This window comes from Notamacropus eugenii, chromosome 5 (genome assembly GCF_028372415.1).
Source record: "Notamacropus eugenii isolate mMacEug1 chromosome 5, mMacEug1.pri_v2, whole genome shotgun sequence".
Taxonomy (NCBI): domain Eukaryota; kingdom Metazoa; phylum Chordata; class Mammalia; order Diprotodontia; family Macropodidae; genus Notamacropus; species Notamacropus eugenii.
In genome coordinates, this window is record NC_092876.1 from 304604347 (window position 1) to 304628149 (window position 23803).

The 23803-nt window shown below is 34.8% G+C and overlaps 1 protein-coding gene across 1 annotated transcript in view; it reads left to right on the plus strand.

Annotated features, from left to right (window-relative positions):
* Positions 1 to 23803, plus strand: part of DPP10 (dipeptidyl peptidase like 10) — a 997128-nt gene that overhangs the window by 856757 nt on the left and 116568 nt on the right. The window contains exons 6-7 of the mRNA XM_072613293.1: positions 2084 to 2136; positions 2233 to 2314. Coding sequence (XP_072469394.1) covers positions 2084 to 2136; positions 2233 to 2314 — 135 coding nt within the window. The remainder of the gene's footprint in view (positions 1 to 2083; positions 2137 to 2232; positions 2315 to 23803) is intronic.

The following is a 23803-nucleotide window of genomic DNA, read 5'->3' on the forward strand; positions in this document are numbered from 1 at the left end:
ACAAGGACAAAATAAAGCAGGATTAAAGAAATATAGAAATATCCACATGAAGATAAAACCTAGAAGAATAACAGAAATATTTACATACCAACACCAAATCAGGGGAACACCTACATTTGGGTCATATGGCTGGGTAGTCTCAGTTCACTCTCCAGAGTCCAGATGGGGAAAATGTCCAGGGCATCTTCCCCTCAGGTGAACTCCAAAGAGTAGGATGATCTCTCCAGGTTATATCCAGTTTTTGACAAAGAAAGCATTTTGCCAATTAATTGGCTTGTCATCTGGGTCTTTATGTGACTTAGAGTAACTAACCATACTGGATGTGTTGCAGTTCTGTACCAGACTAGAGTCCAAAGGAATGAAACATCTGTGATCAATATGGTAAAATGTCTGTTTTCAAAGTGACACAGAATAGATTCTGTGTTCCTAGAAAAGTGGCCAACACTTCCAGGAAGTAGAAATAGCCAAGGGCAGGTTGAAGTTTTACTCCTGGGAACCAGGGCAAGGTTACTTTTTAGTCCTGGGAAAGTGGTCTCTGTTCCAAGGAGAAAGAACAACATATATTCACATAGCCCTACACATGTACAGGGAAGATCTTTAATATAAATGAAGCCTTCAGAAGTTGAATTTGAACTCAAGTTCCCCTGACCCAAGGGCCAGTGCTCTATCATAAATTGAATTTTAAATGGGTCCTGAGTATCTTACCAGCTATCCTTCTTCCTAAATATTTGAACTACCAACTTGCTGTTTCATGAGTTTGAGACAAGCAACCTTGCTTCCAAACCCTAACCTTGGGAGACCCCTGATTTGTTCTAATGTACACAAGAATCAGTGAGAGGAAATGTGAATGTTAATCCTGAAGGGCATAGGAGAGAAGACTAAATAGGGACAAAATAGATATATATGCATACATGTATTTTAAAAAGTATCACAAGAAAAATGATAAGATTTATTTCCTCAGTGTAAGAATAGAGAAAAAAATTGAAAATGGGTAGCGATCAAGTTATAATTCAACTGGATTATGACTTCCTTGGAATATTGTATGTAGAATTCTTTCTTTGGTAAAGTTTAGTCTAAATAACTTCTAAAGTCCTATCCGGCTCTGATTTTAATTCATTTTTCATGATTCTATGCTATCTTTTAGAATAAAGATCTTACTGTTTTTACCCTACTCACTGTTGCTGAACAGTAGGAAATTATTTCAGGAAATAGAACTTAGTGGGGAAGAAAAAGGAGGGTTGGAAAGAGAGAGGGAGAGAGAGAGAATTGTAAGGATTATGCACATAGATTAAACACGATATTTACCGTATTAATCTCTAATATTAATGGGATAACTTGGCAGATCCTTCCTCCTTCTCTTTTCCCCTGTAACAGAAAGCACCCTAACATACACAGGGGTACCTGCTATCACAGGTTCTTAGATCTGAATTTATAAAAGGAAAGGCAAATTTTAAGGGGTCAACACTCACTTTAATTACATTCAGCAAACAGAGAAAATACAGAGGAAAATATAAGCAGAGAAATAAAGACCTACAGACAGGGCTCTATTGCCTGAATCAAAGTAATATCACTATAAATTTTACATACATCCCTGGATAGAGAGAACCGTTACATCTAAGCAGTCAGGGGGTCTGAACATACAGCCACTCAATGTCTCAATCAGGTAATCACAAGATCCTTCTCATAAGCAAACCCCTAAAGTAAAATACTAACTTCCCACTATATATAATGAAAACTTGGCTCCTAATTGGCTCAGAGTCAGTAGGCATGAAACCTACATGACTCAGCACAGCTATGAACTATCAGGGTTCAAAGGAGATTGAACCTCCAAATGTTCACAATTTAGCCAGAACCTGGGAAACAACTCCAAAAAGAAAACAAATTCCACTTTGTGTGCTGTTACATCCATCCCCTTCAATCCCATCAACAGCTGTCCCTAGTTCTCAAATAAACCTGATTTCACCTGCAAACAAATGTTGGAAGAGGGGTACCTGGATTTCTTTTACTTATCTCATGCATCTGTATCTCTGAATGTTCCTGCCATATGGCAGCATGACTAATTATCCTTTAATTGTCATTTCAGGTTTATCATTATTCATACACAGCCTCATATGTGATTTACAACATACATACTAGGTAAGTCCTTTGATTTTCCCTGTCATTTTACCTAATTTTCTATTCTTTTTATTTTAGTGTTAACTTATTCATAAAAAATGTTTGCATTTTTTCAAGGGAAGTTTGGGAGTTAAACCCCCCAGAGGTCGAGGATTCCATTTTGCAGTATGCAGCTTGGGGCGTACAAGGGCAACAACTGGTAAGAAAAGAGGGTGACAACAAGTGGATTGGAAATGTGGTTCTGTCAAAGATAGAAATCTATAATTCAAGTTGCTATATCAGATTTGGCATAGATCTTTATAATTTTCAGGTCATTTTCATATGCATTTTAAAATTTGTCCTATTCTATAGGGATACTGTCATTTACTTCATTTTATAGATGCAGAAATTGGGGTAGAAAAATTATAAGTTTGGGCCATAGTCACACTGTTAGGGAATAAGGGACCATGGACTCTAATTCAGATTTCCCAATTCCTATTCTTTTGGTGGGTTGGGGGAGGGAGGAAGGAAGGAAGGAAGGAAAGAAGAAAGGAAGGAAGGAGAAACAGATCTATTATTCACTAAATATATTCCAGAAACTGTGCTAATTGTTGAGGGTACAAGTAAAAGCAAACAGGACAGTCCATCCTCAAGGAGCTAGCATTTTAACAGTGTATGACATTGCACAAAGGGTTGCTGGGAAGGGAGATGATACCCATATTAGGGACATGCATGTGACCTAGGTAACTGATAAGATACATACCTGGCCAGTGTGGTGACTTGGTACCTGAGATCATATAGGAAAAAACTCACATATTACAACTGGAAGGATGAGGTTTGGTGGAGAGTTGAATGGGGACGAGTCTATTTCTGTTGGAAAGGAGGTGATAGGAGAGTAGGGGCAGGGTAAAAAAGATGGCAAAAAAGATGTATTTATATGAAAATATATTTACTGACAGTAGATATGAGTAAAAGTGTTTGAAATTTTTTACCCTCATATATAATCAGTTTTTTTAATAAGTAATGAGATATTGCAAGTAATTTCCACTAGCAATTTGATGTCTCAGAAGAAAATGAGGGTTTTTCCCAGTCTTTTTTATTCTATTTTTCATGGGAGTAAAATTATTTCACATATTTGTACTTTTTCAGCATAATTATCAATTGATAGAATGTGATTTCTAACCTAAATTTGAGGATAAAACAAATTGGGAAATATAAACTTTTTGACCTGTATTTTCACTGGTTTATGGAACTCCCAGAAAAAATAAAATCACAACAAATGCAGAGGAATAAGTGTTCCACAATTTACAACCTTACAGAATTGTATGTGTAACCTAAGGAATACTAACTTGCTCATAGTCAGTCAACACATGACAGAGGGTTTATTCAAATTGGTATCTTCTTGACTATGGGGTCAAATCTCTGTCAATTATGCCCTACTACCTCTTTGTATAATCAAAAATTGGAACAGTGTGTTAAAATGGATTCTAACATGGTGAAAATAAACACCTGCAATTTTAGGGAAAACATATACTTCACATGCATGTGTGAAAGAAATCATTAGACAAAATCTGTATAAAAGGGCTAGGAATGCAAGCTGAATGTGCCTCAGAAGTGTGAATAAGTCTCTGAAAACAAACGCTTTATTTTGTCTGTAGCTATATCCAGAAGCTCTAACATAACAATATTCCATTTTCACCTCCAGTAGTCAGAGCCTATGGGAAGACTCATGCTCAGTTCTGAGAACTACACTTAAAGAACTATATGATAAATTGGATCATATCTAGGTGAAGGTGACCAGGAAGGTGAGGGGACATTATTTTATATGAAGATCAAATGAGAATCCTGGAATTTTAACCGTGGAAAAGAGATGGCTTTGGTGATGTGATTACTATTACTTCAAATAACTAAAGTATTAACATGTAGGAGAAGCTTTAGATTGATATTGTGTCACTACCTAATAAAAGTAATAAAATAATTGATACTAAGGCAGAGTTGGGCTCAATTAAAGGGAAAAATCTCTAAACAACATCTTCTCTAGCATATTGGCTCCCCATTCTGAAGGTGTTCAAACAGAGCTGGGGTAATTTTTTTTTTTTTTTTTTTTTTGCCAGGAACACTGTAGACAGCATACACACATTAGATTTGGGAGTTGAATTAAATCCCTGGCCCTTCTCGTTCTCAAGTCAATGAAAAAAGTATGAATCTAAATTGTATATTACACATTTAAATGGGTTCCCACTTCTAGGTAGAAAATACTAAGAAACAGGAAACTTTAAGCAGAAAATGTCACATTAGGAGAAATCAAGATGGTGAACTTTTCTCCATAAACCTACTTTCTCTGAACAGGTCTTATCTGCTACTTCTTGCACTGAATTGAGAAAAGGCTATGTAATTTGACTTGCCTAAGGCTTCAGGTAGTGTTGAGGTACTTGGAACACCAATACTAAAATTGTAGCAGAAATCAGATGTCTGTGTTTGAATATTTGGGAGGTTTCTATCAACGGTTGATTTATTTTTTAAAAAATCTCTAGTTAACTGGTAAAATATGTAAATGTAACAAATATGTACACTATCTATAAAGTAATTCTCTGTATTTCAATGGACTGGTGACTGCTGGGGGCAGGGAAGGAATTGATAACTAACGTGTGTAGCACTTGAAAGACTTTCTATTTAGTTTTTGATTGTTAACAGCAGTTTGGCACTATGAAAAAATACACAAACTTTTGTAGTGAATTAGTGTTTTGGAACACCAACATACACATGCCTGCACACACACAACACACACTCACAATGTTAAACATGAACATATTTTTGTGTGGTTTTTTAGTATGATTCTTAAACATATCAAAAAACAGTAGATTGAATAAGATAAAAAAAAAATCTCTGATTTCTTTTGGGTAGGGAGCTAACAGTGAGAAACACCTGCTAATGTTTGGCAGTACCTTCTCAGCAACTGTGGTATTATAAAGTTGTTCTGGAGCTCTGAGAAATGAAATGGCTTTCTCAGAGTCACAGAACCAGTGTGTATCGTTAGTGAGACTTAAATTCAGAACTTCATACACTTATGATTGAGTCTCTGTGCATTGTGCTATTCACCCAGGTTAGTAGAGATATGTTAATGAATATATTTAGGGAGTGATCAAAGATAATTTTCCTGAAGAATTCTGGTGGTTATAAGTTATAGATGAGTTATTCAATTAAAAAAAAGAACTAAAGCAAACACATTAAATGAATTATATTTTCCATTACTTTTATTTAACCTGTAAAATGAAAGAGAAAACAGATTAAAAGAATCTTAATTTGTCCAACTGCACATCCTCAAATCTTCACATAACATGGAGGTCAAAACATTGTGAATATATGTTAGGACTACTGTTTTAACCTTATGAGTTTGTGTCTCACAAAGAAAACCACCCAAATGGTATAACCACATTCAATAATTGGTTAATCATTGACAATAGGGCCTGGTTCTGAAGTCAGAAGACCTGAATTCAAATCCAATGTGATACACTTACTAGCTGTGTGACCTGGACAAATTATACAACCTGATTTGCCTCAATTTCTTCATCTATAAAATGAGCTGGAGAAAGATGTGGCCAACTACTCCAGTATTTTTGCCAAGAAAACTGCAAATGGGGTCATGAAAAGTCAGACCTGAATGAAACATCTGGACAACACAATTAGTGAATGGATATGTGCAGCAAGAAGGAAATTTAAGGATTATGTCATTCAAACCTTTAATATTACAGATAATATAATTTAGGACCAGAGGCAGCTAGATGGCTTAGTGGATAGAACATTGACCTGCAGTCAGGAAGATCTGAGTTAAAGTTCAGCCTCAGACATTACTAGTTATGTGACCTTGGAAGTCCCTTAATCTCTGTTTGCCTAAATCCACTGGAAAAGGAAATGGCTAACCACTTCAATATTTTTGTCAAAAAACTCTATACAAGGTGACAAAGAATCGGACATGACTGAATGACTAAACAACAATAACTTAGGACCAGACAACTTAAGTTATTAACCCATGGTAACCTAAGTGGTAAATGCCATTGGTAGAATCTAAACCGAGCTCGTCTCATTTCAAATTCAACTCTCTTCTCTACGATACATCAGTTATATAAACTTCTCTGGAAGTTTTTCATTAACTTGGACTAGTAATCTATTCTTATCTCTATTTCATGACTTTCAAAGTTACAAGATTCTTCATCATATCTAAGCTCAGTCCTTCAAACTCTTCACGCACATTTCATCTTATTCTGAATAAAGTAAAGAGTATTTGCTTTGCTTCAGAGTGTTTCATAATGTACTCAATCTTATCAAATCACCCTTATTGAACTACTTTCTCTTCATGTCTGAGACATAAGCAAAAGAGTTTCTTTGGTATATTTAAGATGTCATAGGTTCAATTTTATGAAATTTCAGTTGTAATAAAGAAGGCCTAACCCAACAAATACAGGACTTTACAATTAAAGGTGGTATGTACTAGATTAAGCTCAACACAAGTGCCAGTTGTACATTTCCTTTCTACACTTCATTCATAGGTACTAGCATGCCCCTCCCTATTACTTTCAATCTTCTTAAACATGTGTATGTGGCTTTCTGTAATAGCTTTAAGATCCTTGAAGGTGGATAATTTATTCTTTTATTTTCATTTCCATTAGTTACCATAGTGCCTGATGCATGTTACATGTTTAATAATTGAATTTTGAGTTGATTATTTTATTGTTTACACATTCAATCCACCACAGGTCAACTATTTCTATTTATCATAGGTAAAATATAGAACAGTTTATCAAACTTGAATAGCTAAGTAGGTTTACTTCTGTATAAAATCAGATTATTTTGGTTATATTAAAATATGAAATCTAGCATATTATCCATAAATATCTTAATTAGAAATCATAAAATAAAATATCTCCTACCCTCAAAGATGTCAACGAACATTTGGCTGAGATAGTTTACAGAATTAGCAAGGCAAAGACACTCGTTTCTCTTTATGCAAGGGAGACTGAAAGTGTTTTAACCACAGTATTACCTTTTTTCCCCTTCAAAATGATGTAATATTTGAATTTTGAAAGTGTTTGAATGGTGGTGTGAACTTGGAAGTGTTGTAAAGAGCTGTGAAAAATTCTGTTCCTAATATGAGTCAATGAGAGCATGGCAAAGAAAATAGTTGTGCATATTCTTTGGTCTTTTAAGAGAAAAGATGTTGTAAAATGAGAAACCAAGGGAATTTAAATAATTAATTTTGATTCTTAAAGATTTATCTATGGTAGATTGTTTAATGAACTCAAAGACTAAACTGATAGGTTTTTAAAAAGTAGCAGTCAACAAAAAATACACAGACAGAGTTGGTATTATCCACAAAAATATTAGAATCAAAGGTATTTTTAGACTTTTTAGGTTTTTTAGATTCAAAAATTATTAGAATTAAATGTGAAACTATTTCGTGTTTTGTCAGATAATTTTAATATGATATGAGAATGATGGAGAAAAATCATCTTATTCACTTTAATAACTATATAATCTTTCTAGTTGAGAGATATCTCCTTCTCTGAAATTCAAATTCTTTCTATATGTAACTTTTTTCATTTTTCAGTTTACCATGTATTGTAGTTATTAATGTCATATCTTATTTTTCTGTTGAACTATATTGTCCATGAGGTCAGGGCAGAAAATGACTGTTTTCCTGATCTTTTATGTTCCTCAGAGCACTTAGGTTAATGTCTTACAAATAATAGGCACTTGGTAAATACTTGCTGAATTAAGAAATATAACTATATATATGTATATATATAATTATATATATGTATAAAACACACATATACACACATATATGAATATATATGTATGTGTGCATATTTGTGTATTCACATGTATACATATGCATGGATGTATGTATGTGCATGTAAATGCGTTTGTGTATATGTGTGTTATCAGGAAGACCTGGGTTAAATTCAGTTCCTGAGATACTGGTTATGTAATCCTTGGCTAGTTAATCTCTTGCTGTCTCTAGACAACTATCTGTGACTCTAAGTTACCAAGAAGGTAAAGCAGAAGAGCTTTCCTTATACCAGTTCTGCATGTTAATAAAATTCCATGTCAGCCTATCTCTAGCCTACAGATTTCATAGAATGAAATGCATTTATGAATAGCAAATGATCCACTTCATGTAAACATTGGAGATTTTGTCCTTTTTAGTACTGTCAGCAAAATATAGCATTTTGATTTGATTAAATTGCATTGGAGATGAGCCATGACAATACTTTAATTGATTTAGCCATTAAATAAATTAAATATCCAAATAGCCTTGGTAGAATATGGATAATTAATTTTCATGCTTAATTTTCAGATTTCTAATTTTGTTAGCAAATAATTCTTACTATATTATCCCCTTTACCCAAAGTAAAAATCATTGTCTCTTCACTAATTTAGACACATTTTCAAAAGCTTTGAGAAAAAGTAGAGAAAAACATTAACCAAAAAAAAATGTTAAAAGCAAGTAATATATTTAATTTAATCCTTCCCTTTGAGGGATAATGAAATGTACTATAGGTATATTCAGTTATTATACAATTGACTGTATAATCCTTAGGATAATCTCAAAGGATTTACAATGGGAAGGAAATCAGAGCTAATTTAGGGTACTCCCTTTTTTACACATGTCAAAATTGAGGCACAGAAGAGTTTAGTTTTACCCAAAGGTACACAAGTAGTAACAGCAACAACATAGCTAATATTCATATGGCACTTTAAGCTTTGTAAGACACATGTTCACTCACTTCATCCCCTCTATACTCTCTGAGGTGTGTTTCACTTTTTAGATAAGAAAACTGAGGATGGAAGATGTTAAAAGGCCTGTCAAAGCTTACATGTATAGTAAGCATATGAGGCAAGATGCAAACAGAGATCTTCATGACTCAAGGTTGAATGCTCAGCAGAATTGATCTTTGAATCTAGATCTATGGTCTATAAATTCATTGGTTCTTCTTCACTATATCATGCCCTAATCCCTTGGTATTGCTTCAGTACTGTAACCAGGCAACGGTATTAGACATGTCAACCAAAATAATTCTTTATCACTTCTCTGTTCAAGTTATGACAATGGTTCCCAAGTTAATATCACAGACAGTTAATAAACTTAGCCAATTCTATATCAGCATTTATCTCATATCTTGAATTTTGATCCACTTTTTTCATTGCCACAAATTTACACATTACTATATTCCTGAACTTTTGCAATAATCCCCTAAAACTTCCCTGACTTTCTTCTATTCCCAATCTGATCCCAAACATTGCTCATGTGACTACCAAACTATTCTTCCCTATTCATAAGTCTGGTTTGGTTGCTTCAATGATAACAACCTTTAATAGATGATCATTACCTGTCAAGTAAAATGCATGCTGCTTAACCTGGCCTTCAAGGTCACCAACACTCTGATACCATTTTCCATGAACAAACTTATGCTATATTATTTTCATCATATATTCTGCTCTCTATTTCAGTGGACTCCTTGTCACCTCCTGAGACCCTATGCACACTGCGCTTTACTTGGATGTGTTGTCTCTTGCCTCCTCTTTATCACATTCCACTTTTTGAGATTCCATTCTTCATTTAAATCACAACCCATATGATTTACCCACCAAGTTATTTGTTTTATGCCTTTAAGCAATAATGACATATGGATTTCTCATGGTACTTTTTGTATTCCCTAGTGTATTTATCATACTTTCTTTATATTGGAATTATTTTTGGATCTTGTCTCTTATCCCTCCATTATACTCTACACTGCATTAGAGGAGGTACCATATTTTGCCTACTGTAAAATTTGTATTCCCCTTAGCACTTTCTTGTGTAAAGTAGGTGCTTACAAGACATTTTGTAAACTGTTGCTAAAGTTCATATTTGTCTGTCTGAATTTCTACTTGTTTCAGAATCTAGATCAACCCTATACAATTCAATTATTTTCCAGTTATCTCATATTATTAACTTCCTTCTCTAATCAATCAGTTCTTGTTATTTTCTAACCCATGACATATGCCTTTAATGCTCCTTTTCCTCATATGCTTTTCTTAATATTACCCATCCTTTTAGACCTACTTCATAGATGTAAGTGGAAACATTTACTACAATTAATACTGATTTTTATCTCTTTTAAAATTCATTTTGCATTTATTGCAAATACACAGTTCAGAATATAAAAAAATCTCTAATTCTTTCTGTATGTACATGATTTGAACGGTGAATCTCTAAACCACAGTTTGTATGCATACTAAGGCCTAATTCATTCTAAAAGGAAAAACAGAGTTAAGGAGGGAATGAATTCCAGTCATAGGGCACAGTGACTACAAAGACTCAGAGACAGAAGATAAAATGCCATGTGTTAATAGTGGAATAGTGGAAAGGCCAGTTTGGCTGGATCACTTCTGCAGAAGGCATAATGGTGGTTTAACTGGAAAGATCTTTCTCATTCAATAATTGGTTGGTTGGTTGGTTGGTTGATTGGTTGTTTTCCTTAGTTCTTGAAGAGGACCAAAAGGACATCACAATGATAAAGTGAAGTTTCAGTGTGTCTGACTGTGACTGATCAGACCAATGAAAGTTTAGAATGCTCTACCACAGACTGGGCACACATAGTTTGCATGAATATTTGGGGCAGTTACTCCAAATTGTGCATTCTACATTTCTCAGTTCTGCCTTGCTCATAGAGCACAGCACCTTTTCTGATGTGGACATGCCATGTAAGTGGTCCTGTGCCAGTGTATCCCATGTTGCACAGTCACATCCAGAGTTTTTGAGAGAGACTGTGAGAGTGTCCTTGTATTGCTTCTGACCATCACTTGCTTGCCTGTCCCATGTGAGTTCTCCATAAAATACTCTTTTTGGCAAGCATATGTTTTGCATTTGAACAATATGGCCAGCCCCCCAGAGTTGTGCCCTCTGAAGCAGAGTTTAAATGCTTGGTAGTTCAGCTCAAGCAAGGACTTCAGTGTCAGGACCTTCTCTTACTAGGTGATCCTCAGAATCTTCCTAAGACAGTTCAAATGGAAGAAATTCACTTTCCTGGCATGGCGCTGGGAAACTGTCCATGTTTCACAGGCATACAACAATGAGGTCAGCACAATGGTTCTGTAGATCTTCAGATAGTCAGTCTAATACATCTTCTCTCCCAAACTTTTCTTCAAAACCTCCCATCTGACTCAGATGAGCAAATGCAGTGCTATACAACAAATCTCTGAAAGTTGCCCACTTCTTTTCTTCTCCACTGTTGCCAGCTCTCTGTTGGCTCAGCTTTCCCTCCATGTTAGTAACAAACTGTGCAGGCTCAGAGGTACTCTAATTTGTTGACATTTATTCTTCTGGTAGTCATTTTGCCTTGGGGGCAGCACTTTTGATGAAGTGAAAATATTTAGCTTGGAAAGGATAAGTCTATGATCAGTCCAGCACTCTTCAACACACATTGCCTTTGTCACTCTGACATCTTATCTCTCTCTTCTCCTTATAATCACATAGTCTTTTAGATGCTAATATTTGCTGCAAGGGTGCATCCATGAAGTTTTATTGCATTTATGTAAACAGAAAACAGTGTTGGTAATGAGGTCATGTGATACACAAGTCTTCAGTAGTAAATGACCATTGCTGTTGCTGTTTCCAACTCCATTCCTCCCTAGGACTCTGTGCCAAGTCTGGTAGTGGAAGCCTACTCTGGCATTAAAGTCACCCAGACTTATAAGCTTGTTCTTTTTTGGCACATTGATGATAAGAGTCTCTAGATCTTCATAAAATTTTTTTTTGACCTCATCAGGGTTCATCATGGTGAGAGCATAGGCACTGATGATGGTGGTATAGCATTTTTCTACAAATGGCAATCACATTTTCATGAGCCTGTCATTCACTCCTTTTGGCAGACATACCAACTTGCTGACTAGATTAGTTTTGATTGCAAAACCTATGTCAGCTTCATGGTGCCTCCCCTTCACTGCATCCACTCCAGAAAAATGTGTATCCAGCTCCAACTTCAGTAAGTTGGCCTTCATTTACCAGCCTTGTTTCACTCAGGGCTGCAATTTAGATGTGTTAGAGTTCATCTTTCAGGTCTATTGGATTTTGTGTTGTCTATAAATGTGTGCATATTTCATGTGGCAATGGTGAGTGGAATCATTTTTGTAGATGTTTTTGTACATTTTGTACATTTTTTTATGTTTCAACCATAAAGTGAGATTCCCCATCTGCCACAGTAATCAGACCAGGGTTAGGTAGGCAGACAATTTTTAGGGTACCTTTTCTAGCCTCCTTCCTCACACCAGGAGGTAAGCTGTGCAATCCTTAAAAGGCTGTTCAGATACCCAGGGAGCTGCCAAGTCTCACTGCTGCTTCCAGTGAGAAAGACCCTGTGCCTGGGCCACCTGTGTGCAGGGTTGTGACTATAGCCCCCAGTCTATCAGCACCTGCTGTTTCATCACTTGCCTGTTGCCACAGGACTTTGAGGTATAATAGTAAAATGATATGGGTGATGTCTTTTGATTTGTGCATAAGTTGGATTTAAGTGAAGCAGTTGTACAAAGTCATCAGCCTCACTCTCTCCTCCAGAGTCATCATAGTCCAGTGGCAGGACAGAGTCAAGACAACTGTCGTTGGCTCAGGATGCAGTGGATGACCTTGGTGTCTTCGGTGTCTAACCAAGCTCTAAGCGTTCAACATTGCCTGCTTCATCTGCCTTCATGGCTGTTGGAATAAACTATTCTCATCCACCCATTCCATCAGGGGAAGTCTTCATATGCTTGGGATAGATACCCCCCCTGACTCACCAATGGGTTTGAGACCCCTTAGTTATCCTCAACCTGGTTTGACCTGTGTGTCAAAACAATTTACCAGGTTGTGGCCGCTGTGCATGCTATAGCTTCTTGAAGCCACAGGTGAGAGTTGGGTGGAACAGGTGGACACCAAAGGTGGAAAGAACCCCAAAAAGGGCTTGGTAGCCACCACACCAAAGATACTGGTCCTCCCTGAAGTTACCCTATACCCCATATGACCTGCTTAAATCACATGGAAGCCTAAGTTACATGTAGTGAGAGGAACTTGCTGAACAGTTGGAACAGGAAAGGTAGAGCAGAACTGGGAGGAAGTTGGTGAGGGTGGTTGGGGGCAGAGGAGAGAGGTTGCAAGCGGGTAGGCCCATCTAGTCTTGTGAGTGTTTGTGGGAAGGCTGAGGGGGTGAGGGGAGAGGGGGAGGGAGAGGCTTGGGAATGTCTTTGGTCCCTGCAGTGCTAATGTGTGTTGACTTCTTGGTTACCCTGCTGGATTTGGCTTTCTGGTGTCTGAATAAATGTTTTGTTCTGTCTTCCATGTGGAGAGTCTGTTGTATTTCGAAATTCAGAATTGTGCCAATATATTCATGGCTGCCATAGGCACTGTGAATATCATGTTGTCACTACAGAAGGAGAAGTAGTGTCAATACGGGAAAAAAAAGATAGATTGGATCTAGACTGTGTAGTGCTTTAAATAAAACAGAAAATTTTACATTTTATGCTACAAATATATATTTTGCTCTCAGATTCCCTTTACATTCTCAAAATTTACTCATAACCCCTATACACTTATTTTTATCAGTGCAAAGATCTTTTGTTTTACGGGTTATATTCATTGATATTTACATTAAAATAGGCTGAATATTTTAAAATAAGTATGTATTAAATCATTCAAAGTAATTATGATAAACCAGTGACATGTTAATATAAATGCTATATTTATATTTACAATGATGTATTTTTCCAAAGCAATAAAAATAGTGAGAATACTGATATTTTGTGTATGTTTTCCTAAATCTCTTTACTATAATCCTTAATAAAAGATTTGTGGATTCTCATATGTATAAATATATATTTCTGCATTAATCTATTGTGATAGTTTGTTATTGCTGGATTATATTTGAAAAATCCAGCTTCATTTGAGTAAAGTAGTTGGAAAAGAGATGATTTTTTTAAAAGGTAAATAACTTCTTAGTATTATTACACAATTAATTTTGATATCACAGAATCCCTAAAAAAATGACTCGTGCGTAACTACTATGCCCACAGAATACAATTTTTCAGTCTCTATCCTAGACAAAATAAGAAGCCCCTACTGAGTAGTGGAATAATATGTTCAGAAGCTCGTTTAAGAAAAATTTCTTTGACAGCAAGCATCGCATGCAGTGGATTTGAGGAGAAAGAGACTGGATTCAAGAAAAAAAACCTCTAGGGGAGAGGTGATTAGGACTTGAAGTAAGTTGTTAAACAAGATGAAGAAGAATGAGAAGTTCAGAATAATGCCAGAATTATGAACTTAAGATACTGGAAGCACAGTAATGTCTTTGATAAAAATGTAGACTTTTGGAATCAAGATTGTTAATGGAAAAATAATGAATTCAGTTTTAGACATGTTGATTTTAGGAAGTCTCTGGGTCTTTGAGTATAAAATGTCTTATAAGGACTTGATTAATGGGGACTGAAAGTCATGAGAAAGAATAGTACTTGGAAAGTAGGACTCAGATACTCGTATCTGTAGAGACAATAGTTACATCCTTGGGACCCTATGAGTCTAGTAAATGAGAAAATGTGGAGGCAGAAGCCTAGGACAGAATCTTGAAAAATACCCCATAGTTATGTATTACAGGCCTGAAGAAAAGGTTTAGGAAGGAGAGGAAATAATAGGGAATTTAGGAAATGAATGATTAGTTGTTGGATTTAACTCATATTGTGCTGAGTACTGTGAAATAGTACTGGAAATATACATGTCAGGCTGAATTTGTATTTCTCCATGAGAAATGTGGTGCTAAATCAGTTTTTGATTTTTAAAAATTATTTACTATTTTGCTTTTTTCTCTATTATATAAAAATAATTTTAACTTTCATTTTTTTTAAATTTTGAGTTCCAAATTCTCTCCCTCTCTCCCTGCCCAACCCCTCCTTCAGCATGTAAGCAATTTGATATGGATTATACACGTGTAGTCATGCAAATCATACTCCAAGTTAGCCATATTAAGAAAGAAAACACAGATCAAAAATAAGATAAACCCAGGAATAACAAAGAAAATTAAAAAAAAAAAAACATGCTTCAATCTGCATTCAGACTCCACCAGTCATTTCTCTAGAGATAGACATTCCTTTGGAATTTTCTTGGATCCTTGTATTGCTGAGAATAGCTAAGTGGCATTTGTTTCCTTTGTGTGCTTCCCCCATAGTTATGATGGAGACTTTGTCTTTGATGACTCATAAGCCATCATCAATAATAAGAGCCTCCCAGCAGAAACTCTTCTTGGTGACCTTTGGTAGTATGACTTCTGAGGTAGTAAACTCAGCAGAAACACTAATCCCATACCTTATAGGTCACTCAGCTGTCCTAACTTTCCACACCTAGTAGGGCAACTATCCTAGGGAGAGGAACTCTTCACCATCTTTGTGTCCTGGATTGGTGGTAAAATCCTGAAACCTATGGACCCTTTCCCAAAAGACTGTTTTTAAATGCATAAAATATAATACAAGGATTACAAAGGAACTCCAGGAATATTGATGCTTGACTGGAAGAAAATGATGGCAATCTAGCCAAAGGAGCTTTACTGAGCTGGATGTTTGCCCAATTCCTGTCCTTGATAAGAAATGACAAACTTCTTCAGTTTCTTTGCCAAACCTCATGGACAATATGATCCATGGGGTCACAAAGAGTTGGACACAACTAAATAGCTGAACAGTAACCACTACACCAAGAACAAAAACAACAATTGGACTCTAAGAGTCAGACAAAGAAATGAATATTAGGAAGTCTGAAATATGGGAAGACTTGATTGAACTGATTCAGAGTGAAATGGGCAAGATCAAAAGAATATTATATGCAATGGCTTCCCCAGTGAAACTGGAGTGGGGAGTCACTAAAAAGAAAGCAAGCAAGCTTGGAGTAACTGAGAAAGAAAACAGTACTTGTTCTGGAGAAGAGATAGTGAAGCATGCTTCACTTCTCATGGCTTTGAGATAAGGGAGACATGGGCAGGATTTTGTGTGTGTGTATATATGTGTGCATACACACATATACGTATATACATACATATATATATATATGATTACATCCAGTTATCATATCCAGAATTCTTGGCTCAATTGTTTTTTTTTTTTAATTTTAAGAGAGTTCTATGAAGAAGGGGAGGAGATTTCTTTCTCTTCACCCAGTTATGACTGTGATATATCAGAAGCCATTGTGTTTTTGAAAACCGTTTTTTAATATTCTTTAAAAAACTGACTCAACTGCAACTGTAAGCATCGGTTACTGTTTGCTGTTGATCTCCACTAGTATGCATTATGACTGAAATCAGAATTTTCAGAACAGGAACGTTCTTTGGTCATAATTTAGTTCAATCCTCTCTTTTTACAGATGAGGAAACTGTACTTCCAAAATAGAAAGCAATTTTGTTGTAAAGTCATATTGCTAGCATTAGAATTAAAATTCTAAATCCAACCCTCAGGAAAATGGGGAAAAATGTTGAATTAAAAATTGGTCCATGACTAAATGGGTGTGAAGGTATGCATACCCTTTTATTCAATACTACTACTACTACTACTACTACTACTACTACTACTACTACTACTACTACTACTACTACTACTACTACTTTATCTCTACCTTAAAAAAGAACAAAGAGAAAGGAAAGGACCTATAGGTGCAGCAATATTTATAGCAGCTCTTTTTGTGGTGACAAAGAGTTGGAAATTAAAGGAATGTCCATCAATTGTTGAATGGCTGAATAACATTTGTTTTATGATTTGACAGAATACTGTTGTTCTATGAGAAATGACAAGCAGGATGCTTTCAGAAAAGCATTCTTGATCTGCTCCAGTCCATTATTTTAACTCTGTATTTTTTTTCTGTTTCAGGTGTGTCTCTTGTAGACAATATATTTTTGGATTCTGGTTTCTAATCCATCCAGCTATCTGTTTCCATTTTATGAGAAAATTCATTATATTCATATTTGATTCATATTCACAAGTTATGATGAATAACTGTTAACTTTCTTCCATCCTAGGCTGTTCTATTTATCCTTCTCACTCTCTTTTTACCCTGTTCCTCCACAAAATATTCTTTGACTCTTGACCACTACCTCCTTTAATTCCCTCCTTTTTCATTCCTCATCCTTTTTCCAATTTTCCTACACAATTAGATAGATATATACACTCAAGTGGGTGTTATATACATTCTTTTTCTTTGAAGCAATTCAGATAAGAATGAGGATCAAGTCTTGCTGTCCCTCCCTTCCCCCTGCTATTTCTGCCTCTACTGAAAACATCTTCCTTGCACTCCTCTTTTGTGAGGTAATTTCTCCCTATTTTTACTCTCCCTCCCTCTTCTCTCAGTTCACCCCTTTTTCTCACACATCCATTCATTTTGAGATTTTCACAACAAAATCAATTTACTCCCATACCCTCAGTCTATGAACAGACCTCCATTTGCCCCAATAACAATAGTAAAATTATTAGGAGTTACTTGTGTAATCTTTCCATATAGGAATGTAAACAGTTAACCTTATTGAGTCACTTATTTCTCTTTCATTTTTATCTTTTTTTGCTTTTCTTCAGTCATATATGGATAGCTAGGGTGTGAAGTGGATATAGGTCCAAGCCTAGAATCAGGAAGACTCATCTTCCTCAGTTCAAATCTAGCCTTAGACACTTATTAGCTATGTAATTAAGCAAATTACTTAACCCTATTTATTGGCATCAGATATGTATTTGTGTATTAGTGTGTGCACATTTTTCGAAACAGAAGATTTAAATTTAATTAATGGTTCCATCTCATGTGTTTTTATAGATAAATTACTCTGTTACTTATGTTTACTGTGTACTTTACAACATTCTCATGAGAAAGGATCTTCATACCTTTAAGTTAATAAATAGCTTATTTTTGCAAGTATATGTTATTCTAACAAAGCTAATAATGATAATTAGCTGTGAACTGATATGACCAATCTGGAAAGCAATTTGAAACTATGCCAAAGAGCTATAAAACAGCACATACTTTTTTATTTAGGCATACCACTGTATCCCAAAGAGATAAAAAAAGGGAGGAAGAAAGAGCTTATTTGTCCAAATAAGTATTTGTAGCAGTTCTTTTTGTGGGAGCTAAAAATAGGAAATTGATGGGATGCTCATCAATTGGGGACTGGCTGAACAAGCTGTTGTATGAGTATAATGGAATATTATTGTGCTATAAGAAATGACAGGCAGGATGATATCAGATAAACCTGAAAAGACTTATGTGAACTGATACAAAGTGAAGTGAGCAGAATCAGGAAGACATTGTGCACAGTAAAAATATTGCACAATGAATTGTGAATGACTTGGCTATTCTGATGAATACAATAATACAAGACAATCTAAGAACTCATGATAAAATAAAATGCAATTTACCTCCAGAGGAAGAACTAATATTGTCTGAATACAGATAAGCATACTACTTTCTCATACTTCCTTTCTTTAACCTCCTTGAAATCCTGATGGGAATGTTACATTCCTATCTCCTATATTTACTGCTTTTTCCAGGATTTAATTTTGACTAAACATTTGCCATCTTAATGTGAAGGACATTTAGACTACATCTAATTCAATATTTTTTTATGTATTGAACCATATTTATAGCTAAGTATAGCAAGTTTTAGTGGTATATAAATATATGAAAGAAAAAAGAAATATATAAATATATATAAACATGTATAAAAGAAATATATATATATAAAAATATATAAAGATTTATAAAGAAATAGGGATTTTAATTCTTATGCCTTTATTTGGATTAACCGCATAGATAATATGCTGGGTTCTTTTCCTAAATTTGAGAAATAACTTTATGAACATAAAAGATAAGCTCAATTTAATTTCCTTCAGAACACTGGTAATATTAGTATATTTGACTGAAAATGACTTATTTATTTGTCTACTTAAAATTAGTGTATTTTAATTCAATCAAAAATAAGTGTATCTTTTGAAATAGTCATAAGCTTGTAGCCATATTTTTCATTCTTTGGGAGTAAGAATTGCTGGGGCAATGACTATTCTAAAATTGAATTTAATTTGACATTTTACTGCTTAAAGAAGTCAAAGTAGTAAGAAAAACAGGGGAGAGTTTATAGTGGTTGTAAGAGCTACTAAGTTAAATATACCAGCTAATGAGGGTATTATTATTCATGAAGATAAATCCCTTACCCAGGAAGTTATTTATTATATATCTTTATTTTTGTAACTTTTATTCAGTCTTCAAGTGGTATTCATTATTTTTATTAACACTGTTGATACATATAAATGAAAATTCCATGTGTGTCAGAAATTATGTCTTTATGTCCCTTATGCATCTTCCCTGATGGTTGCTATTGAGTCAAAGACAATTCTTTATTTTTATAAGCAAGATGATTGTTAACCAAGATGAAAAATACATCAGTTTTCGTAATACAATTTTTAAAATAGCAAAATAGTTACTCTGTGATATATAGAATTGCACAAATACTGAAATCATAGATCTTATTAGGAAATTTTCATTAGTTTACAATTATGATTTATTGCATTGTATCAAATGATACAGAATGAAATGATACTGAGGGTCATATAGCCAATGCTGATTCCAAAACTCATTAGGTCTGAATTACTACTGTTATCCAAACAAAACAATTATTGGAATACAACTGATGATGTTACCACTAACACGTAGAAACTATTGTATTTCTGGTGATACCAGTCAACAAATCAGTATATAGGATAGGGATAGGGGGGAGCAAGACAGACCTACAAATCAAAAGAAATAAATATTTATTCATAAAAATAGGTAATGTGTTAATAAGTTTTTGAAAAAAATTGATAATAATGAAAATGAAATAATATTGGAAACTTTAAAAAATGTGCTATTTCAGATTGAGACCACTGGTGTATTTAACAAGTTTTTAGTACATTGAGAAAACAATGACAAAACTATAAATTCAACCAAAAAATATACAGACACATAGTAATGTCCCTCCACGTACTTTTATGCCTCAATTATTGTCTCCCACAAGAATTCACATTTTCTCAGTTACTAACGAAGTATAATCATTGTCTTTAATAATAGCAAAATAACAACTGTTAAATTTATGATTTTATTATGCTAATCTAATAATAGTAATGATATTGCCACACTTTTAAATGTCATAAAATTATGTCCCTAGATTATTAAAATGTGTGGATTCCAAAAACTACATAATATTTTGTATTTTTTCTCATATTCATGGAACATGTAATATAAATCCCACAGTGCAATAAATTTCTATATAATTTCTATAAATTAATTTCTGTAAATTAATCACTCCACAAGTATTTGGTAAATATCTGTTATGTACCAAACCCTGCAAAACAGAGGATACAAAGAATAAAATTAGTTCCTGTCCTTCAGGAATTTATATTCTACTAGCTGATTCATGTTCACAAATAAGTGAATATAGAATATAAAAGAAAGTGATTTACTTTGAAAACTATTGAATAGTGGGGGAATCAGTTTTTTTTTTTAACTTGATGGCATTTGCACTTAGCTTTGACAAAAACTGAGGATTTCAAGAGGCAGAGATAAGCATGCCACATGAGAATATTTTATGCAAAGCTAAAGAAATATGAAAAAGGATATCATGAATAAGCGGAAGCAAGTGGACTCTTTCCCTTGAATGTGGAGTAAATAAAGAATTAGAGTATACAATCAACCTGGAGTGAAAGTCTAAAGTCAGTGTAGGCCTGTAATATCAGTCACAAAAATTTTTAAATAATCATATTTGGAATTTACAGCTTCTAAAACTTCTTGATCAGAATAATGGTGAATATAAGATTTAGGTATATGAATATGAAAACTTTGTAAAAAAAATAGATTGAATAGGGGAAATAGTAGATTCAAGGAGATAAATTAGGTTCTTTTAATCATTCAGATTTTACAGTTCCCTGGTAAGGGAACTAAGGGAGCTGTAGCATGAATGGAGAGAAGAGAATGGTTACAAAGACACAAGGAAGAATCACCAAGACTTAGCAACTTATTGGATATGGTGTTGGTGAGTGCAAGTTATTAGTTAAGAATGACACCTAGATTGTGAAGCTAGGTAATTAAAGGAGTGGTACTGATAAAAATAAATAGGAAAATTAGGAAGCAGGGAAGGGGGGATTAAGTCAAATGAAATTATTCAGAGAAACAGGAAAAAAGTAAAATATTTGTGTCACTTGTAGAAACCTAGATTTTGAATATCATTACAATGTCAAGAAAATAGAATTGCCTTTCTAATGAGTATCACATTTACTTGCCCTATAAAACTATTTGTTACTATTGATGGTCACATGGAAGCTGGAGAACTACCTTTCAGAGATGAGCAGAAGGTATTCCTATAAGGAATAAGAGTTAAGGAGGGCTAGGTGGTACAGTAGATAGAGTACCAGTGAGGACTCAGGAGGACCTGAGCTCAGATCTCACCTCAGACACTTGACACTCACTAGCTGTGTGACCTTGGGCAAGTCACTTAACCCCATTTGCCTCATCCTGGGCCATCTCCAGTCATCTTGATGAATATCTGGTCACTGGATTCAGATGGCTCTGGAGGAGGAGTGAGGCTGGTGACCTGCACAGTCCTCCCTCATTCAAAACAAAGTCAAAGTCATCATTTCTCCGATGGCATAGTCTTCTTCAGCAACAAAGGACAAACACACACATCAAGAGTTTGGGATGTATTGACTCCTGTCTCTTCCAACTCAAGACTTTATGGGCTTAAGCTTTTCTCTATAACTACTCCCTGGGGTACAGTTTTCAATACTAATTAGGGTTCAAAAATTCGGTGATATCAACAGTACAAAACATAGTAGGCAGTTTGATAAATAGGAGCAATTTTATCTGGATCATTTGTGTGTTTAACTGTTCACTAGCAAGCGTTTTGGTTTTTTTGTACTTGAATTGTAATGCTAATTTCCAGTGCTATCTTAGGTAAGATGATATTGCCAGTCATAGAAAGTTTAAACCTTTTCCCCAATACTGTTGAATCCTGTGTTTCAGGCTTGCAGAGTGATGTATCTCCTTAGTCTATTTTAATTGTAAATATCATGCTGGGAGGAAGGGGTAAAACTCCAAAATTCATCACTTACATGTATTTAAGATTTGGGTAAGAATTATTCTCCTCAAATTTGGGTTGTAAAGAATCTCTCTTTTGTGTCATGGTAAACAGCTTTAGGATTGCATTGATTTGGGATTTTTTGAGTTAGGATGAAATCAATGTTGAATTTATTCAGGATAGCTTCCCTTGCCCATTAGGATCTTTACATCAAGACAAAAGGACATAAACAAAGAAATCAGAAATCCAAATAGTAGGAACATATTTATCTAGTTCTTGGAGGGCAATAGAGTTGATCTAGCCTTAGTTGCTTGCTGTCAAGAGATAGAGAGATTACTTTTTAAAGCAGAGAAATGATATGTGCCTTGTTCAGTCACACATGTTGTAAGAAATAGAACCAAATCCTGTATCTACATATTGTTTACACGGCACCCATGATGCTAGTTGCCATTATATTTAGACCAGGCGATTCAATAGCACAATGAATAGCATGTTATTAATATGACTTTGCAAGTTTTCTGATTGGATATAAGAGAGATATCACTGTTCCTGTGCACTTGCTTGTCAGGAGGGGAAACCAGCAGATATTATGTCCTTCCTACTAATGGAAATGAAATCTCAACACAAGGAGTATTATCATGTCAGTTCTGTCTTAATTTTTTCCCTCCTTCCTTTTGCCTCTATCTCCCCATTTCCAGCTCCAACTCCCACTCCTTTTCTATCTGTTTTCACTTCTGCCTCCATTTCTATCTTTGTCTCCCTCTTCCTTCCACTTTTCCTCTCCCTCTGGCCACGTGGGATGGTGTCTTTGACTCTTTTTATTCTTTTGTCCTTAATTCACAATCAAATGAATTATTAAGTATCAATTAGGTGAGAGAAAATAAAAAAAAAATATTTCCCCACCAAAATCCATGAAGCTCCTTACCCACAGATCTCTTAGGGCTCCAGAGACAACAGGTTAAAGACTTGTGACATGTTACTCTGCCATCATCTCAGCCCTCCCTCAATACTCATCTTTGAAGGAAATGTACTTTTAATTTCTTTTTTCACTGCTAGTCCCAGAATATAATAAAATTATATCAAACAATAAATTCCATGAAAATAGATTATAATTCCTTTCTAAAGGCTAATGTGAAAAATTTATCTTATATTAAAATATGCTATAATGTGTGTTTGCCTATGTGAGAATGTACAAATAGAAGGGTTTGCTTGGAGCCTGATATTAAAGTTGTGATTTGGTCTTTACTTTTAGGATATGTCTCAAAAATTATCCTTAATACTTTAGACTTTTTCTAATTCTTTTTTTTAAATTTTTAAATTTTTTAATGTTTAACAATCACTGCCATACAATTGAGATTTTATCCCCCCCACCTGCCCCCCACTACCCCCCTCCCTCCCCACGACTGCATACAATTCTGTATAGATTCTACATATACTTTCCTATTGAGTATATTTTCACTATAGTCATTCTATGTAGTCAGACTAAGATAAATGAAAGAAATCGTATAACAAATCAGAACATGATACACAAACACATACACATACACAAACATGATCTGCTACATTTTGTGAGTGACTTCCAT